The 15,583-nt window shown below is 35.7% G+C and overlaps 2 protein-coding genes across 14 annotated transcripts in view; one reads left to right on the top strand and one right to left on the bottom strand.

Moving 5' to 3' along the window:
* LOC129502078 (proline-rich protein 18-like) overlaps positions 1-15,583 on the bottom strand; it is a 440,312-nt gene that overhangs the window by 173,112 nt on the left and 251,617 nt on the right. The window contains exon 3 of one of the 13 annotated variants that reach the window (XM_055313499.1): positions 2,527-2,583. The exons of the other annotated variants lie outside the window; for them this stretch is intronic. The gene's annotated coding sequence lies outside the window, so the exon portion shown is untranslated. Of the gene's footprint in view, positions 1-2,526; positions 2,584-15,583 lie in introns of those variants that run through there. 13 annotated transcript variants of the gene reach the window in all.
* The window catches only part of CYYR1 (cysteine and tyrosine rich 1), a 107,782-nt gene that overhangs the window by 77,905 nt on the left and 14,294 nt on the right, over positions 1-15,583 (top strand). The window contains exon 3 of the mRNA XM_055313502.1: positions 10,081-10,238. Within this exon, the coding sequence (XP_055169477.1) occupies positions 10,081-10,238 (158 nt within the window). The remainder of the gene's footprint in view (positions 1-10,080; positions 10,239-15,583) is intronic.

The raw sequence follows: 15,583 nt of genomic DNA, 5'->3' as shown, positions 1-15,583 counted from the left end.
AAGTTGGTCACATCAGTAAAGTAGGGAAATATTGCAGTGGTATTCTTTTCATATCTCTTATTTGCCTCAAACATTATTTAATTGTGAAACCAGGCAAGATATCTGTAATAAGTTCCTGTATAGCAGTGCTGAGCCTAAAAATGTGTTGTAAATATTACTCCAATTACAATATTATGAGAATCTTCTTTTGCTTATGAAAAGCTATTTATGGAATGAAACATATTATCTCTGAGCCTGTTACAAACAACAGATTCATAGTATCATTAGGGCTACTACAAATACATTTAATATCTTAATTACAGTCTCATTTTGGTACAAATTTTCAGTCCATAATTTCGTTAAAAACTTTTTCCTTATCAGCAAGTGGTCAATATCTACCCATGGAGCCAAACAAACTATAGACACTAATAGGCATTTACAAAGATTTGGGGAGAACAGAAAAACAGAGAAGGAAGCATGTCCTTCAGACAGGAAGCAATTCTCTTACCATTGGAGAGTCTTCTAATTCAATTCAATTCTGACACTAAATCCCTGGAGTTAGCGTCGAACTCCCAGGTTTAAAGGCTCAGTCCCACAAGACTGCCTTCACTTCAGATGCCAGTCACTAGTACCAGTTCCCTGAGTTATCCACACTTCCATCCAACTTGGGTGCAAAGTCAGGGATTCCCACAGCCCCTTCCTTCAGGTTTGAATAAATGTTAGAGGTCTTAGAACTCAGGAAAACATTTTACTTGCTGTTACTAGTTTATCATAATTCAGGAACAGCAAAAGAGATGCATACAGCAAGGTTTTGGGGGAAGGGCATGGAGCTTCCAGAACTTCCAAGCCCTCTTCAGGTGCTCCCCCGACCAAAGTACTACAGTGTGTTCATCAACCCAGAAGCTCTCTGAACCCCATCATGTAGGGATTTTTCATGGAGGTTTCCTTGTGTATGTATGATTAAATCACTGGCCATTGGTGATTAATCTCCAGCTCCAGTCCTTTCTTGGAGGTTCTAAGTGGGGCTGAAAAACTGAAACCCATTAATAGTGTTTAGGTCTTTCTGGGGATCAGCCCCCTTCTAAAAGCTATCTAGGTGCCCTCCAGCCACCAATCATCTCATTAGCATACAAAAGACACTCCAGAGATTCTAAAGGTTTTAAGAGCTGTGCAGAACCTGGGACAAAGACCAAGTATTTATTTTTTATTATACCACAAAGCATGAGTGATTTTTGTATTGAGGTAGCACCAGAAATGTACTACAGTAAATATCAGTAGGGGTAATTAAAAAGAATATTTAAAGCTTGCAATTCTTGTGAGTTTCTAATTCATAGAATTAAAAGATCTTTCAAAAACCATAGGCTGTTAGATTTTCAGTACAAATTGCCCTGCCTATGCAACCACTTGCTTTGTTACAATGTTATTAGTGGGGTAACTTTTTAGAAAAAAGTCATCTAGGGAAAGGCAACATTAATTTATTCACAAGTGAATAAAATCAGAGATCAATATACTTTTTCTACAACACATGAGAGACTAAATACTTTAGACTTTATAAACCATGTGGTCTCACAACTACTCAACTTTGACATTACAGCACCAAACCAGTCAGACAACATGTAAACAAATGGGTTTGGGCTTTATTCCAATAAAACTTTATTTACTAAAACAACTAAGGGGCCGCATGTGGTCCATGGCCTTAGTTTGCCTACTCCTGGACTAAACTACGTAAAAAAGCATTCATCATATTATTACAATGAATATTTAAAAAAAATAATTTGCTTTAACAACCTTGGATTTTTGCCTATTGATTGTTGTATATAACAAGAAAACTGAATGTTTTTGTTTAGTATGAAGCTTACAGACAATTATTAAATACCATGAGAAGATAATTACTTCTGAAATTTTTTAGAATTTGTGAAGTTTTGCAGTAGCTTCCTGAAAACAGAAAATTCTCTTTGCATACATATTTACCCAAATTGTGCCTTATAATCCAGAAAGCAGCTAAAATTTAAAAAAATTAACAGCATCAAAAATAAGTTATATTTATTTTTCTCAAAAAAAATGCCCTTACAGCTTTAATTTAATAATGAAGAGGTGCTAATAAGAAATGCTTCCATTATATTACAGATGGCCAATAGACATATGAAAACATCCACTAATAAGCCACTTATAAGCCACTGTGAGATACCTGTCAAAATTGCCAGTATCAAAATAGTATGATAGTACTATTGTGGAAAATAGTATGAAGATTCCTTAAAATATACATTTTTTGTTTTTATAGATTTTATATATAATATGTATATTGCATATTTATGTATATTTTGTGTATATATGTGTGTATATATATATACATATGATGGAATATTACTCAGCTATAGGAAAGATTAAGATCTTGTCATTTGTTGGCCGTCTGGGTGGCTCAGCAGTTGAGCATCTGCCTTTGGCTTGAGGCATGATTGGGGGTCTGGGGATCAAGTCTTACATGGGGCTTCCTTCTTCTTTCTTCCTTCTTCCTTCTTTCTTCTTCCTTCGGGACCCTGCTTCTCCCTCTGCCTATGTCTCTGTTCTCTCTTTCTCTGTCTCTCATGAATAAATAAATAAAATCTTAAAAAAAAAGAGAGAGATCTTGTCATTTGCAACGACATAGATGGAACTAGAGCATATAATGCTAGGTGGAATAAGTCTCAGAGAGAAGAACAAATACCATGGGACTTCACTTACATGTGGAATCTAAAAAGCAAAACAAATCAATAGACGAAAAAAAAAGCAGAAACAGACCCATAAATACAGAGAACAGACTGATGATTGCCAGAGAAGGGGGAGATGGGCAAGATAGATGAAAGGGAGTGGGAGGTACAGGCTTCCAGTTAGGGCATGAATAAGTCACGGGGATAAAAGGTACAGCATGGGAATACAGTCAGTGCTGTTATAATATGGTGACAGGTGGTAGCCACACTTGTGAGTATAGCATAACTAAAGAGTTGTCTAATCACTATGTTGTACACCTGAAACTAATGTCACATTGTACGTCAACTATATTTCAATTAAACAATGAAATACTTTCATTACAGAGGAAGAATTTTTTCCATAATAGTTCAACAAATGTTAGTGAGATAGCTTAATTCATTGATTTATTAAAGACTTTTTGAACCTCTTCAATATGAATAGGAAAAGATTTGGAATCATATAACTATGCATGTCAATGACATAATATTTTTGCCCTGAAAATCTAAGTAATATTAACAGCTTTGTCTTTATAAAGATATTGATCACAGTTTTCATCTCTTCTGAAAAGGTGTTTCTATATTTTATTTAAAAAAAAAATCACTTCACAAGTGCCTGGGTAGCTCAGCCAGTTAAATATCTGACTCTTGATTTTGGCTTAGGTCATGATCTCAGGGTTGTGAGATCAAGCTCTGCATTGGGCTCTTCACTCAGCAGAGATTCTGCTTGAGATTCTCTCTCTCTTCCCTCTTTCCCCACACATTCTTTCTATCTCTCTCTATCAAATAAATCTTTTAAAAAAATCACTTCACAATTTTAAACAATACCTTTTTTTGCAGTATTTTATTTTTCAAAATTACATTATCAGAGTAGACCTACTTTTTTCTTATTCTTCCCTCTAAGTACAATTTTAAAACCATAGATATTTTTTAAAAATCCTAGATATTCTATATAAAACAAGAAAAATCTGAAATGTGAAGAGAAGAAGATAGATCAGCTAGGATCTCATGGCCTGAAGAACCTAAGAGTGAGTTCCCTAGGTTTTCTTTTTGCCTATGTATCCCAGACTTGGAGGTAACTGGCAACCCAGAAACCCCAATGGGAACATACAATAAAAGCCCCACCAAGAGCCTAATCTCTCCATCAGCAGCACGCAGAAAGAGGCAGCCTAGAAAGACAGAAAGCTTTTAGACAATAACAATTTGATTATATCCAAATACCAAAGAAAAAAAATATGGCCCCATCCATGCATCTGCCAGCAAAGGTCAAGTGGAAGCCCGGACAAAACAGAAGAGCTGCAAAATATGTGGATCAAAACTATGGAAATGAAAGGAGAAATAGACAAATCCTCAATTATAGCTGGAGATTCCAACATCCCTCCCATATCAATTATGGAGCAAGTAAACAGAAAAATCAACAAGGATACCGAACTGAATAACCAACTGAATCTAATCAACATTTCTTGAACATCTCATTCAACAACAGGAGAATAAATAAAACCCCAAAATACTCCCAAATAAGCATGGCCAACTAATGTTTTACAAAGGTGTGAAAGCAATGCAGTGGAGGAAGGATAGTGTTTTCAATAAAGTAGTACTGAAGCAGTTGGATATCCATGGGTAAAGATATCAGCCTCAACCCCAACCTGACACCGTATCCAAAAATTAAACCAAAATGGATCACAGGTTTAAATATCAAACATAAAACTAATAAATCTTTTAGAAGGAAATATAGGAGAAGTCTTCGGACTCTAGGGCTTGGAGAAGAGTTTGTAGGCATAACAGCAAAAGCAAAATCCATAAGAAAAAAAATTTAAAAAATTGGACTCTGTTAAAACTTAAAAACTTTTTTCTCAGCTAAAAGACTCTGGTAAGAGGATGAAAAGACAAACTACAGGCTGAGAAAATATTTGCAAACTATATCTGATAAAGGATTTCAATCTAGAATAGCTACTGAATTCTTTATAGAATTCAATAGTAAAAACACAAACCATCCAATTAGAACATGAATAAAAGACACAAAGAGACATTTCACTGAGGAAGATACACAAATGGCAACTAAGCCCATGAAAAGGTGTTTACTCTCCCTGGCCATTAGGTAATGTATGTTAAGATCACAATGAGATATCACTACTCACCTACTGAAACAACTAAAATAAAAAATAAGGACAACACCAAATGCTGGCAAGGATGGAGAGAAACTCTCCTACTCTGCTGGTGGGAATGTAAAATAGTACAGCCATTCTGCAAAATACTTTGGCAGTATCTTTAAAAGTTGAACATATGCTTATCAAATAACCCAGCATTCCCACTTGTGTGCATTTATCCCAGAGACATGAATACTAATGTCCACACAAAAGCCTGTACATAATTGTTCATAGCAGCTCTATCTGCAAAAGCCCAAACTGGAAATAACCAAAATGTCCTACAATAATAGGTCATGGGTAAACAAACTGTGGTATATCCACACTGTGAAATATTACTTAATAATAAAAAAAGGAATGTATTAGTTGCGCAGAAGCCAGAATAGATTCCAAGGGCATTATGCTGAGTAAAAAAAATCCATCTTGAAAGGTCACATACTATACGATTCCATTTCACTCTTGAAATGACAAAATTACAAAAATGGAGAACAGATTAGTGATTTCAGTAGCTATTAATGTGGGGATGAGGGTGGTGGGTGTGACTATAAAGTAGTAGCACAAGGGAAATCTTTGTGGTGATGGAGTAGTCTTGTACCTTGCTTGCCATATTGATTACATGATCCCTGCATGTGTTCAAATGACACAGAACTATACACACATTTTATACTAACGTCAATTTCCTGATTTTGATGTTGTATTATAGTCATCTAAGATGTAACCATGAGGGGGCAGGGGAAGTCTGGATGGAGGATACAGAAGACCTTTCTGTACTATTTTTATGACTTTCTGTGAATCTCTAACTATTTCAAAATAAAAGCTTAAAGAGGAAAAAATGTATACAATGCAGTCCATTTTTTCAAAAAAAAGTGCATTCCTTGCATTTTTTTCAAGACTTTTATGACTCCAAATTTCTCAAATTAATAGCTTTTCTCTTCCCAACAGTTGACAAAACCAAATTATTTATATGCCAAAAGGTTACTGTTTGTTTATTATTTCTTTCAATTAATAATAGAGTAAATAATGCTATAAATGTTATACTTGCCATGTCTTTAATAACTAATTTACAGTTGCTAATGGGTATCAAAAGATCAAGGACACCAAAATCATGATTTAATCAGAAACCTCATTTAACACATTAGTTGCAACCTCATTACTGACCTCACAAGCAGGCACTTTTGCTGGAGCTGCCAACAGGAAAACAAAATGTGACTAATTTTCTCCTTTCTTCTATTTAAAAAATGAATTAATGAATATAAATATGTCCCAATTTGATATCTTAACAGCTTCCATAACACTTTGGAAACTCTATGCTTGAATAATTGGGCCATTGATTATTTCTGGAACATAAATTAAGCCCTCCAAATTAATCTTACTTGGACTTCGGAATTACAATAAAAAGGTTTCCAGATTACTTTTGGTTTACTTATTTCAAATTATCTCCTTTCCTAAATCCTTCTTTTTTGAAAAGACTTATTTATTAAGCTTATGGACTCTGCCATTCTTTAATTATTAATAGCAGGACATCCAAATATGTCTCACATTCTGCTTCCATAATTTACTAAAACATAGTTAAAATGCGGATAGGGATATTTTAAAAGAGTTTCTTGGACTTCTTAGCAGTATTGTTTTTTTAAGAGTGGGAAAAGTCATAAAAAGAAAATCTCTTCAAAAAGTATAAATACATGTTTGTACCTGTTATTTGTAATTTTGAAATCCTAAACAAACAAACAAAAAACCAACTCTGGAAAGTGAAATGTTTTATATAACTGACTTGGTGGCAAGACTGAACTTCACTAAGGAAACCTGGGGCTTTTTTCTAGTCTGTATATAATCCATGACTGTTAATATTCACACCTTTACTGCAGAAATATAAATGTACGTGTGCTCAGGATGCTGTCTATGGAAGTATCTTACAATATATGGTATACGTACAATATTCTCTCTCCAAAATCTTAATATTTTGACTTATGATATGGATGTGGCCCCAAGGGCTTGGGATGAGAATTATAGACCTGTCTTAGAAAAAGTATACGGTAGATAGTTATATGGCACAAAAATAAAAAAATTATTTATCTGGCAAATGAGTTCAAAAGTACGATATTTCATGATACAAAATTTGAGAGGAGAACCAGATAAGCACCAAGCTGACCTTCTTTAATTAATAAGAGAATTAGGGGGATGGGAGGCATTCAACAACTTGCCCAAGGTTACCCAGCTACAGTTGGAACCCAGGCAGTCTGACTTTAGAAATCATGCTTTTGAACCACAAAAATTTTGTTACCAAAGATCTATTCTGAATGGTTCCACTGTCACAGCAGAGTGAGACTGTGTCTCTGAGCTAAGAGCACCACATTTTGCAAAAGTTCATACCTTACAGGTAAAACTTAAGGCTCTAGCAAAGGGTCTGGCTGGCTCATACGTGAAATTGGAAGATCCCTTTTATAAAGATTTTATTTTATTTTTTGAGAGAGAGAGAATGAGCAGGGAGAGCGGCAGAGGGAGAGGGAGAAGCAGACCCCCCACTGAGCAGGGAGCTTGATACGGGGCTCAATCCCAGGACTTGAGACCATGACCTGAGCCAAAGGCAGACGCTTAACTGCCTGAGCCCCCTAGGCACCCCTGGAGGATCCTTTTAAGGGGAGAAAATGAACAGCTCCAATGAAAACACTATGGGAACTCATCTGTGGATTTCATCTGTGCAGTGGTAGCCTGCCACAGTGAACTTCCAAGCGGCTATTCTGTGCCTCTTTTTTAAAGAGCAGAAGATTAAGGATGACCAGATATTTAAGGAAAATGTCAAACATGAAACAAATATTCAATACAAAGGAATCTAAACAGGACCGAAGAAATGCAAAAAATAGAGAAAGTTAGAACACACATATCATTAGTATCTTCGGTGATCAAGAGGAGAAAAACTATAGGAAAGCAAAATAGGACACTAAAATAGGGAGGTGGATGTGCTTTGGAGGGTAAGATAGAGCACCCAGAAATTAAAAATATGATAACTGAAAGTGAAAAAGTGCAATAAATCTGTGGAAGGTATAGTCAATGAAATTCCCCAGAGAGTAGTTCAAGAAAACAGAGATCAGAAAAACTGGAGATGTTATCCCAGAAGTTATTTCAGAATAGGCTTCCAGAAAGAGAAACGGATAAAACGGTGGAAAGGAAATGATCCATTTATGGCACAGTTTCAAGAAGTGACGAATGAGTCTCCAGATATGAAATAGCCTAAGGAGATGGAAAAACAATTTTTAAAAAAAATCCATGCACATTATGCAATTTTAGAATAGTAGTAGTAAAAAGAAAGTGGTAAGAACTTCTGATAATTATATGAAAATTTTCTAAGCATTTGAGGGGGGGTGTATAATAACAACACACATATGGAAAGATGGGAACTCATGGAAATTCCTAACACAAGTAAGTGGAAGAGAAACAAAAGGTAACCTTGCTTAACTCCACAGTAAGCAATGTCATGGTAATATAAATACTGATGACTGATTTAACCACCAATAAAGTTTGTTTATGGGATCTAAATTCCCAAATACTATAAGAGAAGCCCATAGATAATATGCAAATATAATTTTTTTTTTAAAAATAAAGGAATGTAATTGTATTACATAGAAAGAGAAAGAAAGTTACTAAAACAGAGGTGCCTGAGTGGTTCAGTAGGTTAAGGGTCTGACCAGCTCAAGTCATGATCTCAGGGTCCTGGGATCGAGTCCTACATTGGGCTCCAAGCACATCAGGGAGTCTGCTGGCCTTCCCCCCCCCCCTTTGCTCTCTTTCTCTCTCAAATAAGTAAATAAAATCTTTTCTAAATAAAAAAGGTAATACAATGGGACACCTGGGTGGCTCAGTGGTTAAGCATCTGCCTTAGGCTCAGGCATGATCTTGGGGTCCGGGATCAAGTTCTGCATCGGGCTCCTTGCAGGGACCCTGCTTCTCCCTCTGCCTATGTCTCTACCTCTCTCCCTCTCTCTCTCCCTCTCTGTCTCTCTCTGTGTCTCTCATGAATGAGTAAATAAAATCATTTTTTAAAAAATGTAATAAAACAATGTTTGAAGGAGCTGAAATGGTTACTTCTGGGGAGTTAGCCAAATTAGAAAGTGAAAATTTTCTTCATTGTCCCATATATATAAGATAATCACTATATATACATTCAAAATTTTAAAATATAAAAATACAATTTTCTCCTTACAATCATTCTACTGGTATTGTTAATATTTGTCTTTTCATTTGTAGTATTATTATTAAGTTGACCATGTATCATGAACATTTCACCTCAGTCCATATGGACTTCTTCACACCTTTTAATCACTGTATCAGATTCATTCTCTGGGGTAACATTTTTTTTTTGTCATTTGGATATTACAGTGCTTCTGATATTTTGCTATTAGCAACAATATATTGATAAACATCCTTATTGCATTTTTGTGCCCATATGTACTGTATTTCTTCTGAGAGCATTGCTAGAAATATTGCTAGTTGAAAATTACATCTTTTCACAAAGATTTCTCCATTTTCCAAAATGTGAACAAATGTAGACTCCTACAAATCATTCTATCTACACATAATGATAATATTGACTCTTTTGTGCAGTATTCTTTCTTTCTATGATTTTGTTGTGAGAGATGAAACCTGGAGAAAACATAATGTTAATAGAATAGAGGTTTTGCTTGCATTGTTCCTGAATTTAATGAGAACACCATTTGTTGTAACTGTTTTCTGAATAATTTTTTAAAAATGTTTATTTTGCTTTTCTCTGTTTTGTTAAGAAAAAGAAATATGCCAGTTCTACTTTGTGAAGAGTTTTAATAAAAATAAATGTTAAATTTTATTTAATATTTTGGCATTTATCAAGTTGTTTTCAGTAAACGTGTACTCACAGACAATAGATAAATTCTTTGATGTTTAAACAGCAGAATAGTTTTTTTAATTATGATTTTAGAGCGCATATCTGAATAATTGTGTTTTGTATAAATACATGGATTTCTAAAGTCAGTATCTGAATGATAGGCTTATCGTACTGGAAGAGGATTCCCTGAAGGTTTATAACTTTTTATCTTTTGAAATACACAAGACTACTTACTTGACTGATTCAGGGAATTATCTTTTTTTAAAAACATTATCCTTAAGAAGATTTGCAAAAGAGCATTTGTCATATAGTCATGGAGTTGTATTTGAAAGGTTTATAAGCCTTTTTCAATAAATGTACTTTTGTTTTTCTTTTTTAGAGGCACAGCAATTGCTGGCATAGTGTTTGGAATTGTCTTCATCATGGGAGTCATTGCTGGAATTGCCATATGTATCTGCATGTGTATGAAAAACAACCGTGGGACCCGGGTGGGTGTCATAAGGACCACCCACATCAATGCCATCTCTTCCTATCCTGGTAAGTAAGCACAATTGCCCACTCCTTCTGAAGAAAGAGTCAGATTCCTTAGTTATGCTTTACTTCTTGGAGAGAGGAAACATTAATGACTTTCACTGCAATCATCTCCAGGAATGTAGGGCATTTCTGAATTAACGTAGGTCGAAGCTCTACATTAGAGCTTTTGATGGAGATTACTTAAATCTAAGTAATAGAATCTACTCACATTTGAAAGTATTCATATTTTTAATACTTGTCTTACTGACTACAATTCCCAATCAGCCAAAGAGAAATAAATAGATAGTTCATACCCACTGTGTCTACCTGCCAGAGTTCTGAGAAATAATTATAGAGAAAGCGTAAGTGACATGTCTTAACAACTGGCATCTGATTTAGTAGGTATGTACGTCTTAAGAAAAATGACTGAATAAGGTTTTTATGTGTCCTCTTTATGCAAAGAAAACACTTTTAACATAATATGAAAATTCTCAACAAAAAGCAAAGGTAATGCATTAATAATTTGACAGGTAATTGTTGAGAATCTACTAGTTCTACATATAAATATATTGAATACATATGACTTCATAAATAAAATACTGCGTTTTGTATTATGTAATTACTCAGTAGTGCTTTCTAAGTCAGTACCATTTGACGTCTAAAAAGAGGTCAAGTTTTAAATCTAATGCATTCTTAGAAAGATAATTTCTTATCCACGGTCATGTCCTTTCTCAGCTCCTATTGTAAAGAGCATAACTTCCACATGCAATCTGCCCTGTGTATCAATTCCTTAATAACTTCCTTTCCCTCTTAACTTTTCCCCTATCATCTTCAACTTGAGGGAGCAAATTTCAGATGAATGTGAATATGGTCATTTCTCCTGTTCCTCTTTTGTCAGTTATTTTCTCCAATATCATCATGTTGGAGTGCCTTGAGGCTCAGTCTTCTGTCTTTTTCTAGCCTGTATCTACACTTATTCCTTTGGTTATATCATTTGGCCTCCTGGTAAAAAATAGTATTTATATGCTATTATCTCCTAAAGTTATGAATCTCCATTCCAAAACTCCTTCCAGAATTTCGGATTCATTTGATCCCACCACCTACTGGACATTTTGGCTTGGATGTCTCATAGCCATCTCAAGTTGAACATGTTCAATGTTGTACTTCTGATCATCCCCCGCAAACCTCCTCTGCTCACAGCCGACAGCCTTTATCCTCTCAACTGATGGCATCTCTGGACTTGCAGAAGCTCAGGCCAAAAACCTTTGAGTCATCCTTGACTCCTTGCCTCTATCAAACCTACATGCAACCTACTAGGAAAACTTCCAGTTCCATCTTCAAAATATATGCAGTGTCTGACTGCTCACAGTCCCCACTGCTCCTTCCCTGGTAGGAGCCATCCTCAGCTCTCACCGGCTTTGCTGTGATAACATCCTAGCTGCTCTTCCAGCATTCACTTTTGGCCCCCAGGGGTCAATTCTAAATCCAGTGGCCAACTTGAACCTTTTAAAGTAGATGTCAAATTATATCATTCTTCTGTTCAGAATCTCCCAGTGGTTTTCCATTTTCTCCAAAGAAGAGTCAAAGCTAGTGGTTCCTCATTTAATCCAGAGTAAAAGGCAAATTCCTGACCAGGGCCTGCAGGGCAATGCATAATTGGCTCCTCTTTTTATTTCTCTGACCTTATTCCCTTGTCTACTCTCTCTTGCCACTCTGGCTCCAGTCATACTCTTCTATGAACACAGAAATACTCCGTGTGCTGGTGAACACAACAGGGCACCCTCTCATCTTAGGGCTTTGCCTAGAACATGGACTCTCTCACTTAATTCAACTTTTTTTTTTATAAATTAATTTTTATTGGTGTTCAATTTACCAACATACAGAATAACACCCAGTGCTCATCCCGTCAAGTGTCCCCCTCCGTGCCCGTCACCCATTCACCCCCACCCCCCGCCCTCCTCCCCTTCCACCACCCCTAGTTCATTTCCCAGAGTTAGAAGTCTTTATGTTCTGTGTCCCTTTCTGATATCTCCCACACATTTCTTCTCCCTTCCCTTATATTCCCCTTCACTATTATTCATATTCCCCAAATGAATGAGAACATACACTGTTTGTCCTTCTCCGATTGACTTACTTCACTCAGCATAATACCCTCCAGTTCCATCCACGTTGAAGCAAATGGTGGGTATTTGTCGTTTCTAATGGCTGAGTAATTCAACTTTTTGATCAAAGATCACCTCCTGAATGAGGACTGCTCTGGTCTATTTAAGATTGTCTTATGTCCCTCCCCATTGTGGCCTCCTTATTCTGTTCTGTTTTTCTTTCCAGAGTGCTTTTAATCTTCTAAGATACCATATTGTTTATCTAATTGTGATATTTATTGTTTATTGCCCATCTTCTAGAATATTAGCTCCAGAAGGCAGGGATCGTCTATTCTGTTCATCACTCAATCCCAAGTGTAATACCAGGACTGGTACATAATCGGCACTCAGCAGACAGACATAGCTGAACAAGTGAAGAACACAACTCATGACAAGATCTCATTTAGTTATGTATCAAAACCTAGAGAATTTACCTTAAATTCCACCCGGAATATATAGCTTTTACTCACTACAAAAACAATTTACAATTTTTAATCTTTCCAACTTACTAAAAATATTGTTGGTGAAGTGTAATGATGTTAGAACTAGGGCATAAGGAAAAAATAGGGGGAATTATTTTTTATCCTTATTTTTTATCCTTTTTTATCCTCCCCATTTTAACCTGGTCAACCCCTAACTCAAGAGAACAGAGAGTCAGATAGACACATTAATTGGAGAGAAGGCAAGGAGAAGCCCTCTGTAGTTAATATTCCAATTATACTTTTGCTCGATCAAAAAAGTTTAGTTAAAATTAAACATTAAACATTTTAAAACATTAAAAAATATTTTTTTCTAAAATTAGAATAGAAGATATAAAATATTTTAATGTGAGAGCTTGTGTTTTCCTGGGCTTGGAGTTCCTATTTCATGCATGGAAGCATGTTTTTAAAACTTTAACGTGGCATCATTTATACTGGCAGATCACAGCAGCATGTTGCATTTTCAGTAAATGCATTGTTCTGGGAACTGAATAATGTGAGAAACATAATAAACCTTATGGTGGAAGCATTTTTACTACAAAAAGGCTAGCTCTTCAAAGAGCATAATGTGCTTGATTACTTCCATTTCCTTCTCAAAGTTACTAATTAAGCTTTTACTTAAAAGATAGGAAAAAAACACAGAGTAGCATTGAATGCTTTACCAAAGTCTTTCATCTGTAGAAATATAAAATATTTTTACCTACATTAATTAATTAACTTTGTGATAAATGAGATAGCAACCCAATTTATTGTATAGTCCTTCAGCCTTGGGGCCACATACATGAGTAGAAAATAATTTAGCCAAGGTCATCTTATTCCTTGGTGAAAGCCTTGGTGAAACTGCTCAGTGGGGATGCCTACAATGAATATTATTACTGTGCACTGGGGAGGAGATTACCGAGAAAAGGTGATTTGCTACACATGATCATTTGTTGGACAGTGACCTTCCAAAATAGTTTTTTTCCCTGCCATGCTGGGTAGAATGAACAGTGTCTTGTTTAATTACAATTGTTTTAAAAACTGTTAGTGTGAAAATAAAAATTATTTGTCAAGTCTTATACTTCCACTACTTTCCAGAATTTCACTGTAGACAAAGGAAACTGAATATGTTAACCCTTTTTTTAAAAATAGGTTTGGATGATACACACTTGAAAGAAAAACAATACAGAAAGAGTATAACAGAAGACTTGGCCAAAAAAAAAAAAAAAAAAAAAAAAAAAAACAAATGACAACAAAAGGAAAACAAGAGATTTCAATGCTATCAGGACATTTGTAACCTAAAGTACATTATTGAGCCCCCTGGTGATTGATAGATGATAGATACATAGATACATAGATAGATAGATAGATTGATTGATTTAGGTAAAACAAGGAGAAAGAGGGGAGGATCTTGGGAACAGAAAAATGAGAAAGGATGCATGCAGAAAGGAGTTGTGAAATTGGAAAAATTATCATTTTAAAACATAAGAAAAGTTTGGGACAAGTGTCATTAATGGATGCTAAATCTGGGGGGAGAGGCTGTAGTGGGGCAACACATTTGCATGGTCTTAAAGTGTCTACCCTCAGGCCTGTAGCTCGTTATAAGGGGAAAAATAGTAAGTACACAGTGGAAAAACCAGGCATCTTGACCAGGCAGTAAAGATTAATATCACCAAAAAAGGACAGGTAGACATTTTGCACCTTTGGACATTAATTACTCTGAGGATGGCACAACTTCATGTGTGGAGGTTCTGACTGAAAATTCACACCCTGAATCTAAACATGAGAAAGTCTGACATGGGACGCCTGGGTGGCTCAAGGTTGGGTGCCTGCCTTCAGCTCAGGTCATAATCCCAGGATCCAGGATCGAGTCCTGAATCAGGCTCCCTGTGGGGAGCTTGCTTTTCCCTCTGCCTGTGTCTCTCTGCCTCTCTCTCTCTCAGTCTGTGTCTCTCATGAATAAATAAATAAATCTTTAAAAAAAGAAAGAAAGAAAGGGAAGAAAGAAAGAAAGAAAGAAAGAAAGAAAGAAAGAAAGAAAGAAAGAAGAAAGAGAAAAAAGGTCTGACAAATCCAGGTTAAGGAACATTTTATAAAATAACTGACTTGTAGTCTTTAAAATCTCATGGAAATATTTCATCAAGAAATCAAAACTGTAGGGGCATCTGGGTGGCTCAGTCAGTTGAACATCCAACTCTTGATTTTTGGCTCTGGTCATGATCTCATGGATTGTGGGGCCTCAACGAGGAGTCTGCTCAAAGATTCTCTTTCTCCCTCCCCCACCCACTCATGCACATATGTGCAATCTCTGTCATTATTTACTTTCTGAATAAGTAAATCTTTAAAAAAAGAAATAAAAAAGAAATAAAAACTCTGCATCATTGAATTCACATTATTATTCACTGCCTTATTAGTATATGTACTGAACATGGAAAGCCTTCAGTACTCATCAAAGGATTTGATGATATGAGGACATGCTTTTCTGATTGTGCCTATATTCTTACTGAAATTAGAAGCAAGTCTTCTGCTGAAAGTGGGTTGAGGAGATTCTCGTAAGTAAGGAATCTCAGAGAATGGAGGGGTGGTAGAATACCTAAAGGAATGCATAATTTCCAAGCAACGCCAGGACTCTCCACACTTAAGAATATTCATTCATTGAAAGTGAGATCAATCAATATGATTGTGCATTTTTCTCTAGCCACATGAAGCTCCTAGATACAAATCTGAGAGAGCCAAAATGTTGAATTTAATCAAGATTAGAGTTTTGTCA

This window comes from Nyctereutes procyonoides, unplaced genomic scaffold, assembly GCF_905146905.1.
Source record: "Nyctereutes procyonoides isolate TBG_1078 unplaced genomic scaffold, NYPRO_anot_genome, whole genome shotgun sequence".
Lineage (NCBI taxonomy): Eukaryota > Metazoa > Chordata > Mammalia > Carnivora > Canidae > Nyctereutes > Nyctereutes procyonoides.
The sequence above is the reverse complement of the archived record's forward strand: the minus strand, read 5'-3'. Positions and strand labels throughout refer to the sequence as shown.